General features: G+C 34.5%; 2 protein-coding genes across 2 annotated transcripts; one reads left to right on the plus strand and one right to left on the minus strand.

Moving 5' to 3' along the window:
* The first annotated feature begins 359 nt into the window (after positions 1-359).
* Positions 360-9,687, plus strand: LOC141706642 (protein ENHANCED DOWNY MILDEW 2-like). Its single transcript, XM_074509424.1, has 20 exons — positions 360-559; positions 670-701; positions 1,761-2,177; positions 2,270-2,366; positions 2,880-2,918; positions 3,016-3,149; positions 3,936-4,032; positions 4,177-4,275; positions 4,676-4,923; positions 5,157-5,240; positions 5,368-5,772; positions 5,869-6,013; positions 6,104-6,205; positions 6,451-6,543; positions 7,813-7,854; positions 8,074-8,184; positions 8,404-8,475; positions 8,581-8,699; positions 8,795-8,861; positions 8,942-9,687. The coding sequence occupies exons 3-20, from the start codon at positions 1,771-1,773 to the stop codon at positions 9,431-9,433; spliced, it is 2,853 nt and encodes a 950-aa protein (XP_074365525.1). The 5' UTR covers positions 360-559; positions 670-701; positions 1,761-1,770; the 3' UTR covers positions 9,434-9,687.
* A 315-nt stretch (positions 9,688-10,002) lies between these two features.
* On the minus strand, positions 10,003-14,567 carry LOC141706644 (uncharacterized). Its single transcript, XM_074509426.1, has 7 exons — positions 13,506-14,567; positions 12,219-12,335; positions 11,080-11,258; positions 10,907-11,000; positions 10,708-10,785; positions 10,498-10,599; positions 10,003-10,414 (listed from the first exon to the last, which is right to left on the minus strand). The coding sequence occupies exons 1-7, from the start codon at positions 13,977-13,979 to the stop codon at positions 10,292-10,294; spliced, it is 1,167 nt and encodes a 388-aa protein (XP_074365527.1). The 5' UTR covers positions 13,980-14,567; the 3' UTR covers positions 10,003-10,291.
* Positions 14,568-16,694: the final 2,127 nt, after the last annotated feature.

A 16,694-nucleotide genomic window follows, 5' to 3' on the forward strand; every position in this document is an offset into this window, starting at 1 on the left:
ACGAGAGCTCTAGGGCTATAATTCAGGCCGAGCGAGCAGAGTTTTGAGTCGAGTCGTTTAGCTAAACGAATTGGTTTTAACCGAGTCATTTGAGCCGAGATTAACCGAGTCGAGTCGGCTCGTTTAGCTAAACGAATTGGTTTTAACGAGTCGGGTGAGCCGTCTCGTTTAATTTTATCCTTAATCGAGGCTAAATCTCTATCCGAACTCGGTTCGTTTAATTTCACGAGTCAAGCCAAGCCAGCTCGAGTAAATAAATGAGTCGAAATCTCTGAACGAACTCTGCTCAGCTCAAATCACAACGAGCTTCATTCATTTATGAGTGAAAATTTAATAGTACGTTGACAACTGATCATCCGGTTTTGGTTCTTAACATAATTGTGTTTTACAAATGAAGTGGTGAAGCTACAAATCAAGGGTCTATAAATAGGACGTGCAGTTCAGTGCACATCACCTTTGTGTGTCAATTCAACTTACTACTAATATCCATATTTGACAGTTCTTCACTCAATTATTGTGCTCTCCCTCTCTTCATCTCTCTTCTCTCCCTAGGGTTTATGTAAATCCTAATTACTTGTTTATTTCAGTTAATTTTATTTTACTCCATTTCTCTTGTTTTTATGCTCATATGATCTTGTTTTTTTGCCTCTTTGTTTTATTTTGTTGCAGTGTACTCTCCATACTGATCACCATTTCTTCAGGTAATCTCTCTCTCTCTCTCTCTCTCTCTCTCTCTCTCTCTCTCTCTCTCTCTCTCCTCTCTCTCTCTGTCCTCTCTCTCTCTCTCTCTCTCTCTCTCTCTCTCTCTCTCTCTCTCTCTCCTTTTACGCTTCTCAAGACCTAGGTGCAAATAGTGAATTATTTATTAAAATGTTTCTAGTAATACTATGATTTGTTCTCTGTTACTATAGCACTATTGTTATATGCTCTGTATTAGCTACCGTTGCCATGTTATGATTGACTTTATTGTTGACTTATGGTCAATGCAAGTCATCTCTTTCTGCACTTGTACTGTTTGATTTTATAGTGTATTTACGTGTTTCGAAGCACTGGTTACAGTACTTCCTCTGCTCACCGTGAGGCCTTGTTTGCGTATTTGTTATGAATTAGGTTTATAAACTCTCTGCTTATGACGTCGGAGATTTTAAAATGTTATTGTGTATGTTTTCTGTCAGTGTAGTATTGTATAGAGTACTTTCTCGGTTCACTGCGAGGCGTTTTTGTTATGAATTAAGGTTATAAACTCTGCTTGTGAAGTCGGAGATTTTAGAAATACAATTGCATATCTTCTCGGTTAGTGACTTAGTGTAGTATAGTATACAGTACTCGCCTCTTTGTAAATTCATTTGCAATGAACCCGTGCGAGAATATGTTTAAATTTCACAATTGTACTACGTAAAGCTCTGAACAAGACTGTGTTTGCTGAATGGTTGATGTAAATGGTTTAGCACATAGGTTTATAAACTCTGCTTGCGAAGTCGGAGATTTTTAAATATAATTGCATATGTTTTCTGTTAGTGCATTATAGTATACAGTTCTCACCTCTTTGTAAATTATAATGCAATGAATTTGCACGAGACTAACTGTTTAAAATTTTCACAATTGTACTACTTGAAGCTCTGATAAAGACTCAAGACTGTTTTTGCTGAATGGATCATGTAAATGATTTAGCACATAGTGATAGGTAGTCATTACAGTTTTTGTTTTGTAATCATTTTTTCTTACTAATGTTTTCGATGTTTTATTAATTACATTTACAGTGACCACAAAATGAAAGCCTATGAAGAAGAGGGTGAGATGATCCCTGATTGTGTGATAAATTACTATACTGTTGATGGCGATAATCAACCTGTCTCATTTTCTGTATTGCCACTTCTCTGGAGTGAGGATGAGACCCCGGGCAACTCCGAGGCACAGATATTCTTATGTGGTACTGCAGTGACTGGGCAAAAAATGTATAAGAAGATAATAGCGTGGAGGCCAGAAATTTCTTATGCATTGCCAGTGATTTATGTTCTTTCCCAGAATAAGTTGTGGATGCAGCTCCGAAAGCCTAGGAGAAGCTTTGAAGATGAAATTATGTCTACTTTGGTAACTGTTCATTGCCTCCATTTTCTAAAATGGAATCTCAAAGCAGATGGATCTGCCCTATGGACCCAATTGCGCAAAGCTTTTAGGTTGTCTGCTTCTCTTGTTTTTTAACTTGTGTATTACTTATTAGATCTTAGGGCAGAAACTTATGGGCTATGTTTAATTTTTTTTGGTGCAGCGCCTTTGAGGATGCACCCTCAAAGAGTCATCTCCTGAGTCATCTACCTCTGATACAAGAAGCTGCTGAAAGAGATAAAGATTTAGCAAAATCTGAGGTTCGCACTCCTGCTAAATTATTTTTCTTTACCATAAAATTTGTAGTATACAGGTTTATTTTACTTGTGAAAAAAATATATTCTGGGCTGTTTTCATTACATAATTGAATTAAGCCACTCAAATATCTTTCTCAATTTTTGTTGGTCAAGCATTTACCTTAAAGCTGTAGACATTCAAATTTTCATTTTTGGGATTAGTAAATTACCAACAAGCAGCTAGAATATGCAAAGAATCAACTGCTGTCGAAATTGATGTACACTGACCTCCATAAATAAGATTAAGGCACAGTGATATGATTATGGAGGAGCTCTTTTGTGCAATATGTAGTGACATATGTACATAGTTTTTGAAGCTGATCATTAACATAATAGATAAGATATGTCAATCATCTTTAATATCGTACATTTATATTTTTGCTAAAACCACGTCTAATAGTTTTATAGGTATTGAAGATTCAACTCTGTTAAACTCTATTACACCTTTTCTGTTTTATCTTGTGCTTTCTTAAACAGCTTCTACCAACACTGCTTTTGGGGACTGGTACTTGTGAGGTGAATTCTACTGATACTAACTAGGAATATTTTTGCTTTTATAATGAATTTTATTCAATGTCATAGTTTTTCAGTGACATTATGCTTTTGGGTACAGGTGAACTGTGCAACAAAGAAATTAAAGTTTGAAGCTGACAGTCAGGAGGATTATGATGACACTGATGACGATGATGACAATGCAACATTTGATTCTGTTTGTGTCCTTTGTGATAACGGCGGTGATATACTCTGGTGCGCACATAATTTATTTGTTTATCTGTTTTCAAAATGTGAATAGACTGTGATATTGGACAAAGAGGGTTGCAATTATGTCCTCTGAAGGATTATCTACTAATTCCCTCTAGCCATCTTGATGCTAGAAGAAGGTACCATAAATTGAAGTCATTTAGATAAAATACCCTACTTCAGAAAAAAAAAATGCACAAAATGAATTATAGATATCTCTCGAACAATTCTCTGTATCCTAAAAGCACATATTGTCCTCTGTGTACGAAAATATGCCGCTGCTGTCGATAATCTCCAATTATATTGTCAAGGTATCCAATCTAAATTTAGTTTGCCAAGGATATGTCTCCCCAGGCATGCCTATCTTTTTTGTTGTTAAAACTTGAAAAAGTTTCAAATTAGTTACCCACCTTTCTCTTCCTCCATATTTTTTAATCTAAAACATTTCACTAGTTAAGCTTAAGATCGCAGTTGCATCATGATGTGTATCCATGTATGCATCATCCTATTTGCACCTTTGTTTTCTGGTGTAGTAGTAATTGGGTGCTTAATATCTTAGTTATATCCTGTTGGGTATAGTTTGGTTGTTTTACCATTGTTGTGCAGATCTACATCTTGCAGTTTTATTCACAAGTAAAACATTTTGCTTCGTTTTTTCCTCCTATCTGAAGTTAACATATATGCTGACGTGTATAGTATTTATGATCACAGATCAAGTTGTACCTGAAACAGTAAATAACAAAGCAAATGAACTTCTTTCATTAATATATATCACTTTTTCTTTTGATGCAGTTGTGAAGATAAGTGCTTAAGATCTTTCCATCCAAACATAAATGCAGGAGTTGAATCGTGTTGTGAATCTCTTGGCTATAGTGATGCTCAAGTCGAAGTGTGAACAAAATCTCATATTGTTATTCTTGAGTTTATTCATCAATGGAATAATATTATGTTTAAGTTTGTATAGTGTTCCTGTGTTGTATTATATAGATTCTAATAGGTTTTTAGCTTCAATTTGGTGTTTTTTCCTATGCAGGCAATCCAGATTTTCTTTTGCAACAATTGTCAATATCAGCAACATCAGTGTTTTGTTTGTGGCAAATTGGGCTCTTCTGATCAGTCATCTGCTCCAGAGGTATGATCTACAAATTATTCAGTTTTAAAAGTTTTTTAACTCTGTCACCTTTAAGACCCTTATTTTCTACAAAAGTACACTTGTGAACAAGTTACAGCTAATCTGACCCGACAAATATAATAAAATGATTAAGCAATCGCTTGAAGTAGTATACATATATTTTAAGAATGAACAGTGTCAGTAATTTTATCATTACAAGACTGAATGCGCTTTACCCAGCTTCCCTTCGAGAACTATATGCAACTAACAGTGGCTGGAGAAACCGTAGCTTCTAATGTTCACCATATTACTTTCTCTATTTGCATCAGCTTCTGTACGTTTTTTTGCTGAGACTTACTCTTGAATTCAAGTGCCAAGCTGATAATTATTTTGTGCCTGCTTGAAAACCTTGCCATTGTAGGTCTTCCAGTGTGCCAATGCAGATTGTGGTCATTTCTATCATCCAAACTGTGTCGCCGAACTCCTCCAGCCTTGTGATACGTTGAAAGCTAAAGAACTTCAGCTGAAAATCCACTCAGGAGAATCTTTTGTGTGTCCTGCCCATAAATGTAATATATGTATGAAAGGAGAAGACAAAGCAATTCATGAGTTGCAATTTGCAATGTGTAGACGCTGTCCAAAGGCATACCATCGGAAATGCCTGCCCAGGTATGTTACCTTTGTTTTCTTTGAGTATCATTCCTCGGCACTATACAAGGCACTACTACCATATTAAGAATACATAGCAGCTGTCTATCTAAAGATTGATGGTAAGTCTACCAGACAGACTCTCAAGTCTCAGGTCCCAAACCATTAACATCCAGATAGTTGTCGTCAACTGATTCATTTCAAGGATTCAGGAAGTTCATGGTTTTTTATTTTAACTACTTTCTAATTTTCAGCGAGATAACCTTCAGAAGTGATGGAAATATTGCTCAAAGGGCTTGGGATGGTCTCTTACCGGGACGCATTCTAATTTACTGCATGTAAGTTAATTACGGAAATGATGTCTGTACACTTGTTTATCTAAAGAGCATGGTGTTTGATGTTTCTCAAGTGATCCTGTAGTATTTTTATAACAACTTTTGTGATTTTTGAGCTGGAACTATACAGGGACCATGAAATCCTTTCTGAAATCGGGACACCTAAGAGAGACCATATTGTCTTTCCTAATGTTGAAGGAAAAATGCAAACGACTTCGGGATTGCTTTCTAGCAAAGAGAAACTGATAAAAAGTAGGGATATGGGGAATTTTGCACCGAGAAGTCCTTTGAAGCAGAGATTTAACCACACTGGGACATATCGTGGTCATTCAACCTCTGCTATATTTACCGGGGAAAAATTATATAGGGATACCAACATCGACAAAAACAAGTTATCAACACCACAGAGAACAATGTACTTGCCCAATTCTAGCAAAGGAAAGACATCTGATTATCCGAAACAGAGTGCAGATAAGTTTATGAAAGTTAAAGGAAGCAGTAGCAAGCCTGCAGTTGATCTTGATCTTAAATTACGGTTATTTAATGATCTTGACATATATATTTCCTATGTATACTATGGGGTCTATGTATATCTGTTAATGTAATTTCTATCTGATACTTTGTCATATAGGATGTTAAAGTTGATAGAGGATTCAACATCTTCTTTCAATTTGGAAGAATCTTTGAAAGGCAAGAAATCATCACTATATTCATCGAATGTAAGGATCGCAGAGGACAAGACCTTTACTGAAGGGAAGGTGCAAGGCTATGTAAAGGTGCATTATATCGTATGATAGTTTTGGGTTAAACCAAAGTCAGAAGTTAACTGTAATTTTAGTCTTTATTTCATTTGATTATTTTTACAGGCCGTTCATACTGCATTGAGGATATTAAATGATGGGGGAAAGTTGGAGGATGCGAAAGCTGTGTGTGAGCCACAGGTCCTCAAACAACTTGTCAGATGGAAGGTTTTTTCCTCCCTTACGGATGCATAGCAGTAAATTTTGTCATTCATCTTTGCTATTAGTTTTTTTAGTCTACGGGCACATTATCTCGTAAAAGTCTTATCACTTGTTCCTATCAGCTGACAAGGTAGAAATATGAACTTTTTGACAGTTTCAGATAGTTGTAGTTCCAGTAAATTGATTAAGGACAAACTTGATTTTGTTTTAACTTTTAAGACTACACTCAGTGCTTTGTTCTTATGGTGCAGAAACAACTCAATGTTTATCTCGCTCCTTTTCTTCATGGCAAACGCTATACCTCTTTTGGTCGACACTTTACTAAAGTGAGCAAGCTTGAGTTGGTAAGTAACTGTTATTTGAATTCTTACTTCCATTTAACTGTATAGACGGAACACCATGTGCTGCGTATACTGTGGTTTGATGATGGCTTTAAAAACTTATTTAGTCAAAGCATTAGTGCAGTACAAACCACACTTGACAGCAAGGTTGACATAAAACATGTAGTTATGAATGTTCAAACCTGATTGTACCAAAAGTCAAAGCATCAAATTATGGAAATGTTGGACTGTCCATGATATTTTTTTTCCAGTCTCGGAAAATTTATTCTTTCACATTTTGTGATTTTAAACATGTATAACTGACTTTAACCCTCAATACTCAGTTGCATATTAAAAAAAGACAGTTTTTTCACAAAATTTTACTCTAATACCGATGTATAGGGAGCTTGCAGTTAACGAACTTCTGTGGTCTGACAGTGTGGGGGGTAATAACTTGCTACATTGCTTCCTAACAAGCAAAACGTGTGCTCCATTACCATATCTATGTATATTCAACACAACCACATCATATTATTTTTAAAAAAATGATCGTGGATTCTTTCATCATATTAGTATATTACTAAACAATGTGAAGTGGTTGTGGAACATTCACAAGTTATGATTAATATATTACTAGATGCATTTTGAAACCAAATATTTTCAAATTTAACTAAATTTTGTTACTTTCTCATGTATCTCATTTGTAGTTGTTTGATGATTATAAATGCATCTTTGGTTTCAATTTTAGAAGCAAGGATGCGTATATACATATTTGCATCCAAGTAAAGAACCCCTTTGGAGTTGAAATTTTTGACATTTGGTTTCAAATTATAGAAACGGCACCAAAGATAGCATTGCATCGGACTTGCTCTGAAGATTATCAATTTATTGTGCATCTATGACTTGGCCTGGATAGTTACAGCAGTATCTAACTGCAAATCTGCCCCTGGTGTTGAGGAACAGAAATAAAGAATGAACATATATGTTATTTATAAGTGTATATATGTTTACTGCAAAGAGAAATAGTCTATTCATCAATATGTTCTATATGCAGGCTTAAAATTTTATCATATATATATATATATATTAGGTTATTTTTAATTAGCCCAACTTTTAACTGACCCTAGTCCATTAGTTTTGGTTTTAAGGTTTCATTATCTGTACAAGTGATGTAACCCCCACATATCTTCTCCCTGCGGCTGGGAAACCATTGGGGTACCCCAAGTTATAGCATAATCGATCGTTTCTACAATATGTTCATAAAGCTCATAGCACATTTGCTTTGCTGCGCAGATTGTGGATAAGCTTAAATGGTACGTGCAAGATGGTGACACGGTAAGACTGCATACATCTCTTTGATTCTGCAAATTGCTTGAATAGCTTGTCTCAAGTTGCCTCTATAATTATACCTTTGAATTGACTTAAGTGGTGGGAATATGATAAGAATTTATTGAATCCTTGAGACTAGATGTATTGTGCAAATTACATCGTTGTCACTGAGTTTATTGCTCTTGTTCTGTCGAATATTGTTAATAACCAAAAACACATGGTCAGATAGTAGATTTCTGTTGTGGTGCAAATGACTTTAGTTGCTTGATGAGAGAAAGGCTCCACGAAATGGGAAAGAGCTGCTCCTTCAAAAATTATGATCTTTTTACACCCAAGGTACGTCTTTTTGACTCGGCTCATGCAGCTTTGCTAGGAATAAGCACATCAATTGGTTGTGTCAAATGTAGCACGCTGTCTACACAGTGTTTCTGCTTTTGTATTCTGCACTGTTCTGTCCTTTCTTTTTCAAGTTGAAGTTCATATCAAATTTTTGGTATTCATAACCATTTTTGCCGACTCAAGCTAGTTTTACTTCTAATGTTTCTTTTTCCTTAGAATGACTTCAATTTTGAGCAGAAAGATTGGATGACTGTCACTTCAGAAGAACTCCCTGCTGGTTCTAATCTGGTCAGAGATGCTAATAAGTTGCTCTCTAGTACTTTAAATAATTTAATATATAAATGTTATTGGAAAGGGACCTGTGATATATTTTTTGCCGTCCTCTCTTTATAGATTATGGGCCTGAATCCTCCTTTTGGTGTCAATGGATGCTTGGCAAACAAATTCATTAACAAGGCACTCACGTTTAAACCAAAGCTACTAATTCTTATAGTACCCATAGAAACTGAAAGGTCTGTTTCTTGTCTGGCTAAATATTTATAGGAAAAAAGTAAACAATCTATATGGCTTCTCACTTAATTTTTTTTTAATCTTGCTGCTACTACAGACTTGACAGAAAGAAGAAATTCCCATATGATATTATTTGGGAGGATCAATGTTTACTATCGGGGATGGTACGGTAGCAAAATGATGATTCCATCACTAATAATTAGATTCATTAAGATAATCTTCAAATGTGCATTTCTCCTTTCAGGCATTTTACCTACCTGGATCAGTTGATATGAGCGGGAAGCAATTAGAGCAGCATAACAATGTGGCACCACCGCTGTATCTTTGGAGCCGTCCGGATTGGACTGCCAAGCACAAAACAATAGCCAAGACATGTGGCCATAGCACAGTCACAAATGAGCAGATGGGAAAAATGGATACAGGAGAAAACCATGACGGGATGTATGAGGATATGGAAGTCGATCCGCCTACCTATATACCGAGTACCAGCGCAGACCAGAAAAACTCACATGAATGGAATTCAAATGGCTTTTTTCCGAGTCAATACACGACCGGAATGCAGCACTCTGGTGTTTCTGATATTGCTGCAATGGGAATGCAGCATCCTTATGTTGTTCCGGATGCTATGCAGGGTGTCTACCACGAAGATCTCGGGGGTGTACCCCAAGGACCTCTTCCCCCGTCTCGCCAATATCCACCACAGCCTTACTTCCATCCACAATGGCCTGGTTTCTAACCTTCCGGTGTGTCCTCTCTATGTTATGGAATGACTGAGAAACTACTAATGCCTTTTGAAAAACCTTTCTAGTACATATACTAATCAGCTCATCTATGATCCCAAACCACTAAGCATATCAACAGTAACAGACTAACAGTAACAGCTGTATATATGTTTCCTTTGGTTGCATTGTGTATTCAGTTTTTACTGTTAGCTACTTGTATGCATGATTTTACTAAACTAGTTTTTGTTAATTATCCTGGTTAATCTCATATTTTGTGTTCACTAATTAATTTCCCGTTGGTATTATATGAACATGTTATAAGAAGATGATTAAGAAAAAACATATAATACGTAATCCATGCAGAGTACTGAGTCCATGGACTGTTGATAAGTTAATAATATAAAAAAATTTATTAACTAATATTTTAAAAGCATAATTACAATCAGATGTTACAATCAGATGTTAATTTGTCTTGTATATAAAAATTAAATATTAAGGTACAGTGGATTATGTGTACAATGGTTAACTTTAATTGCTTTGCCAGTCAAATTGAAACTATATATTAATACTTACTGAGAAAAAGTAATTATAAATGATTTAATAATAATAAGCCAAGTTTGAGTATATATTAATAATCATTTAAAGACTGTAGACAAGAAATTACAGGAAAATTCGAGTGCCTTGCTTATAAATGAACTAAAATTTAGTTCAAAGGCACTGATTCAGATTAGTCCACTTTGCAGTAGACTCCAAGTGTTGTAACAATTCAAATTTACATTGTAAGAAACTACATTTTCTAAACATAAAGTTGCACCAACATTCCTCAGATGATTACCGGCCGTTCGATACTACATGATTTTTTTACGGTCTGATTAAGTAATCGAATTTAGACGTCTCACCCTCTGATCAATCTCTGCCATAACTGCGGGTTCCTGCTTTTTGCGTTGCTTTGATATGTTGGTGATTGTTAACGAGCCAATCTTATCGAATGCAACCTGCATTTGAAATAGTAAGCAGATGTGCTACAAGGAAAATGATCAGGCATCGAGGACAGTAAAGATCAAATGAGAGGATTCACCGTTAGTAATTCATCAGGATCAAATAGATGATGGGTGGTTATCTGCAATATGTTGATTACGTCTCCAACATGTTGTGCCACGAGCAGCTCCTCTTCTTTCATCTGCAATTGGTGATCAGTGACATTCATAATCCGATGCTCAGTATTCGTAAGAATGACGCACGGGGTGAATAACAGCTTTTTGTGGACTTAAAGGAGAAAAACCCTCACCTTGAAGATAGCCAGAGCTACATGGAAAAGAACCTTTGCACCCTCATAAAAGAGGACATCCCAAACCCGCAGAGTTGTCTAGACAAGTACACATGACAGAAGTTAATAAAACCGGTCATGAAACTGAAAGCAATTTACATGTGTGCATGGTTGTATCTGCACCCGGTGGAATGTGCATGGTGTGATAAAGAAGTCTAACCTCTGAAGGCAAGCTCTTTGAAAAGACACACAAAAACCACTCGGTGGCAACAAGGGAGACATCAAATTCCAGAGCTTCCAGATGAGCAGCTAGTCTGCATTCTTTTTCGAAATTTAAAATCCACTAATATCCAACATGTAAGATGAATCGTCAAAGAACTGAGAAGGAATTACCTTGGACATTTTTTAACCAGTATATCTTTGAACACCCTTTGTTCAACATGGCATCCTGATAAGTTTGTCGTGTAACAATCATTAACTAGTACATTCTCCAGGAGGACAGCTAGCATCCAGAAAGCATCTTCTTCAGTTTTCATTACAAGCAACAATAATGCTCCAACATAATTTAACCCCTGCATCAAAATCATTATAATGCAGTTAAAAGTTTTTGAACTCAAAAACTTGACAACATTTACCTAACAATCTGTTATCTTAAGCTTGATTGTCAAAAGCCAGAACCAAATTATCAATAAGAAATGAGGAAACTAAGAGTTGCTCTAAAGAGTTGAGAAATAAAAATTTCAGAACAATACAGTGGGCAGCGTAGGATAACATGTGAATATTTATTTGTGTTCATATTTTAATTAAAGTCAGTGATAGGTAATGATGGACTTTCGCTCAACAAGAAATGAGTTGTTGGATTAACCGAAGTCTTGCCTAAAGAATGGAAATTTAATAATGTCAGTTATGATGGACCAAAATGCAGGAACTATGAACCATGCAAAAGCTAAAGTTGATAGACACGAATTAAAATCTACTGTCATAAAACTTAATAGAAAGTACGGCTGTTTTCTATGAGAGTTGGTTGGAGTGTTTCTGATAGAGTATATTTTTATATATATTTTATAGGATAATACACAACAACAGTTTCATCTATGTTTGCTAGAAGTATGATCCCTGAGCCCACATCTAAAATTAATTAACTCCAAGAGTCAGGGAAAACATCAATAGGTATTTAGTGAAGCAATATTTCGCTGATCACAGGCATAATTATCCTGCTTCATTGGCAACAGTTGGTTGCAATAGTAATATTAACTTATTAAGTGTTCTTTTCTCCATTGCATTTGAACCAATGTCCTGTATGGGAATGATGTGAGTGGAAACATCCATATATTGGAAAATGTTTATAAGTTCGAAGTGAGTTGTTAATGTCTTAGTAGATTAGAAATATGAATCTGAGTTGTGTGATCCAAATCTTTGTCGATTATCTAGGTTAGAGAGGAAAAAATTTTTTAATCATAATATATGTTGCAAATCACTCAGACAAAGGTAGCATGCATGCATGCTTTTGGATATTTAACAAGCAGAAGTACCTGACAGTAGCCAACATCAGAATCACGAAAAGAATACCCAACAAGAACCCGTCTAAGAGCTGCATGACCCTCTTTAGTGTCCAGCCATGGGTGACCAGGAAATGTTCGTGGCAGGTCCTGCATATCTCATATGAAATATATGCCGAGTATTAGAATGATGAGTACTAAAAATTTAATTGCTAGCTTGCTTGCTCAAAAATAAAATAATACAATTTCAGAAACGTAAAATAACTTGCAATGAAGTACAGACAAAAACAATGAAAACAATGAAACTTTAGTCTGGCTACATATATCTCAGAATGTTCAGCTGCCCATGGCAATATCAAATAGCTGGCATATTAAGGCATGAATTCATGATTTTAGGGATGGAGGAATATTGCAGCGGCTACAATAAAGGGAATTTCACTTGACACCATTCATTTGGTCTTACATCGAAAGTGTTTTATATAAAATTGCTGCTTAATAGTCTGTAATATCCAAAACAGTGCCTAACAATGCAAGGTGGTGTGGTACACAAGTACATAACTATCATGTATCTTTTAGCAAGAATGGCTGTGCAAATGAATAACACATCCTTTGCACCTCTTCTCCAAGGCAATACCCAAAGATTGCACAATGATATATGCTGCCCCCTATGAATATATACCACACAAGTAAAGACGCAAACCTACTGTGCTAAACTGCATATCAGATGCACACAAATTCAGATTACAACTATATACAAATGACGATTAGTATACTATCAGTTGTCAATTTTTTCCCTCAACATTACTAGTTACTACCGCTGTAGGTATACCTACTAATAAAAAAAGAGGATACTACAGACATACAGAGACAAGTTCTACGACAAATAATATATTGAACATCTCAAAATTCTATGCATCTTAGAAGCCTTAAACACCTATACGTATTAGTTCATATATTCGCAATCCTAATCTCATAGCCTAATAATTTCCACCTGTTATCTTATCAATTGATATTCAGATCATCAGATGCTCTAACCACTTCATATTTTAGACATCCAAATTAAATCACAAGCTTCACACAAAGCCTACATGATGATCTGATACCTCACTTATCTACATTAAAAAAATTACGAATGCAGGTATTTTTAAGCCTAAATCTCTCCCTTTAAAAGTAGCAGTCAATACGAACACATTCCTACTTCAATTACCAAATCAGAAACAAGCAATCACAATTCACTACAAAATGCAATACCAAAAGCATTAAAAAAACAAAACAGATCATTATCTACCGAAATTTGCCAACAATCAAGACACGACTCACATGATCAATCTGCTTAGTCGCAGGCGTAACTTTTCCTTCCACCGCAACAATCAAATCATTATAATAACTATTAGGCACAGTCGATTTCTTCTTAGCTGCACCAGACAATGCAAACCACACCTTTGGCCTTAAAACCGGAGGAATCCCCTTCCTAATCAACTTCTTAAGCGAAATCGCATTAACTAAATTCGAGAAATTAAGTGAAGACTTAATTGTAGAAGACACATAATTCTGCAAATACCAATTTGCACCTTTACTAGCTTCTAATGCCCACCAAACTTTCCCTTGTTCTCTCACTTTCTCCCTAACTTCATTCAATATATTAACATCATCTACATTGCCTTCAACTGTAAATCCATAAAGATCTTGAAACTTCACAACTATATTAGCCCTTCTTGAATGAATGCTTGGCCTCAAAATCGAAACTTGAGCTTGAGAATCAAAATTCAAGTCTCTTCTTTGAGTACCCAACATCTTATCAACAACCAACAATCAAGAATCAATAACCAAAAATCAAGAATCAAAAATCAAGATTCAATCTTTTTTCAAAATATGATTATTTCATAACATTTAAGAACAAGGGTTGTTTCAAGAATCAAGAATCAAAAATCAAGATTGAATCTTTATAAAAAATATGAAGATTACATAACATTTGAGAACAAGGGTTGTTCTTGAAAGTGAGAATCTTGAATTAGCTGAAGAAATTTGTATTTATTTTGACCAGATGGGTTTTAAAATCTTGATAAAATTATGTGAAAAATTGAATCTTTCTCCAAATGGGTGCTTAAGAAAAGTGGGCTTTAAGTAAATTTAAAAAAGAAGTTAAAATATTGCAAATTACAATATGATGACAACACAAGAAAAGACAAGAAAATCAAACCCAAAATAATCACAAGTCTGCAAAAAAATTAAAAAATTAAAAATATATATGTATGTTGATGCTGGTTCTGCAGATACAGTGGACAAGAAGATAGGAGGCAAGAGGGTACTTCACTTTGAGTTTTGATCTAAGAAATTTAAGATTTAATTAAAAATAAATAAATAAAAATAAAAAGAACAGAGAGAATAAAATGGAGATCAGAAAATATAGGTTGATTTGTCTGAAATGGATTGCTTGAAAATTTTACTTTCTAAATCTTGATCGTTAATTATGCATTATACACATGGGACCACGTCAAGATTTGAAATTTTACAACGTTAATAATGAAATTTTTGGTGGGTTTGGTTTGGGCCACCGAGGCTAATATGTTCAGATATATTTTAGAAAAGATAAATTATGGATAGTAGTACTAATTATTTAAACAAATTTTTAGAAGGGATTGAATGCAAACAGAGAGTTGACTAATGATAATTTTTTATCATTAAATTATCTATTACCCAAAATATTTTTAAGAAAATTTAATTACTCTTTACCTTTATATGTATATTAAAATAAAAGATGAAATGCGTAATAAGAGCTTATTTGATTTCGTTTTAGGTTTGGGTCACGAGATTTTATTTTCGATTCTCGTTAATCCCAACATTTGTTAAAACATATTTGAGAAATATTATATTTTTTTAATTTTTTCTTCAATGTGTCAAATAATATATAGCAACTTTTCTAAATTTATTACGGGATCTCCCGCTAAAAAGTATGCACCCGTAAACAAAACTGTCATGTGTTAGACACATTATTTAATAAAAAAAATTGAAAAGATTTTTGAGAACTTAAAGTTCGTGAAATAAAAATTAGTATTTTGTTTTTTCCTGTAGATAACCCGCAATCATTATTCTTCAGGTGCATACTGATTAAACCATACAGGTTCACGTAATAACCTGCAAACTACGTGAATCAAGATAAAGTGCATTTAACCGATTTGCTCTGGCTAAGAAGGTATAATCATAAATTATCTTCCCGTGGGATTCGAAACAGCTGAGTCAACACTTGTGGGCGTATTTTGTTTGTATTTAATGTTAGGGTCATTGAGTTTTGAACTTTAAGGACTGTGTTTGTGTTCGAGACTAACGGTTCTCACAAGATGCTTACATATATCTGTATTGCGGTAAATCAAGCCAAAAACGTAATTTTAAGTCGAGGATAAACCCCTTTATATAAATGTTGAGTTTATGGTTAGATTAGGTTCGGAGACTTGGTAAATAAGTTGTAAACTTAGATGATAAGTATAACTCATCTAAACAGTAAATTTTACGAGTCTATTTACACGTTGGACAATGTTTTTGGCGTTGCAATAGCCCTGTCATCAGATCAACTCGGCGGATCTACAAGGTAGCTGATTTTGGGCTGTGGGTGTCACGATCCATCTCGGGTTGTAGCCGTCATGTCTACTCAAACTTACCGCACTCATATTGGGTTGATTGCGACGATAACCGTGGCTTTCATGAATTTTGACCAATTATAAAATATATAAATCTAATTCTTAAACAGAAAATGATTTATTTATAATCAAGTTAGGTAAACATGTGAGCAACAAATCGATGATTTGATCGAAGACATACGGGGATTCTCTAAAAATTGGATGATATTCGCGCTTCTTAAAATTATTGTTATAAAACAAGAAATAAAATTGACAAAATCATTGTAATCGAAAAGAAATCGGTGGATGGAATCGTGGATGTGATAACATACAATCTCGAGACTCAAAATTATAATCAATTTAAATTAAACGCGTTTTGAGGCCATTTTTCGTAGGAGTAGTGGTATACCATTCATACTTTGTTATTTTTCAATATTCGTGACCCTGACCCGGCTTTTATAACTTAATATTAATAAGTGACTTAAAAATGATAAATATATAATACTTATAAGTTAGTTAAGTGTTTGATTAATTTTACTTATAAGTCATAATTTTGTTTAACTTAAATGAACTAAAATAAATAATTTTTAACTATGATTATTTTAATTCATGACTTTTAAATTAACTTAACATTTAAAAACATAAATTTCAAAACTAAAACTAAAAAAAAAAGTGAAAAATCAAGATAAGTTGAGAAAAAATACGTCGTCACTAATATTGAACTTATCAGCTTAGACTTATAAGTTGGGTCCACAAACACTCATCGATAAGTACTTACAGACTTATAAGCCAATAAGCCACTTATTTAGTGGTGGCCAAACAGACCCTAAGATTCTGTTTAGAATTGTTATTAAAAATTACCGTGTTGTTTGAAAAAATAGTGCTGAAAAAAGTG

This window comes from Apium graveolens, chromosome 2 (assembly GCF_009905375.1).
Source record: "Apium graveolens cultivar Ventura chromosome 2, ASM990537v1, whole genome shotgun sequence".
NCBI classification, from domain to species: domain Eukaryota; kingdom Viridiplantae; phylum Streptophyta; class Magnoliopsida; order Apiales; family Apiaceae; genus Apium; species Apium graveolens.

What these genes read in the sequence shown, in the direction of transcription:
- LOC141706644 (XM_074509426.1), bottom strand. Translation starts at nt 13,979, where the DNA reads ATGTTGGGTACTCAAAGAAGAGACTTGAATTTTGATTCTCAAGCTCAA. An exon ending in CGACTAAGCAGATTGATCAT is followed by an intron (nt 12,336 to 13,505) that starts GTGAGTCGTGTC and finishes TGAGATATGCAG; the next exon opens with GACCTGCCACGAACATTTCC. An exon ending in TAGCTCTGGCTATCTTCAAG is followed by an intron (nt 10,600 to 10,707) that starts GTGAGGGTTTTT and finishes CACCAATTGCAG; the next exon opens with ATGAAAGAAGAGGAGCTGCT.
- LOC141706642 (XM_074509424.1), top strand. Translation starts at nt 1,771, where the DNA reads ATGAAAGCCTATGAAGAAGAGGGTGAGATGATCCCTGATTGTGTGATA. An exon ending in ATAGTGATGCTCAAGTCGAA is followed by an intron (nt 4,033 to 4,176) that starts GTGTGAACAAAA and finishes TTTCCTATGCAG; the next exon opens with GCAATCCAGATTTTCTTTTG. An exon ending in TCCCTGCTGGTTCTAATCTG is followed by an intron (nt 8,476 to 8,580) that starts GTCAGAGATGCT and finishes CTCTCTTTATAG; the next exon opens with ATTATGGGCCTGAATCCTCC.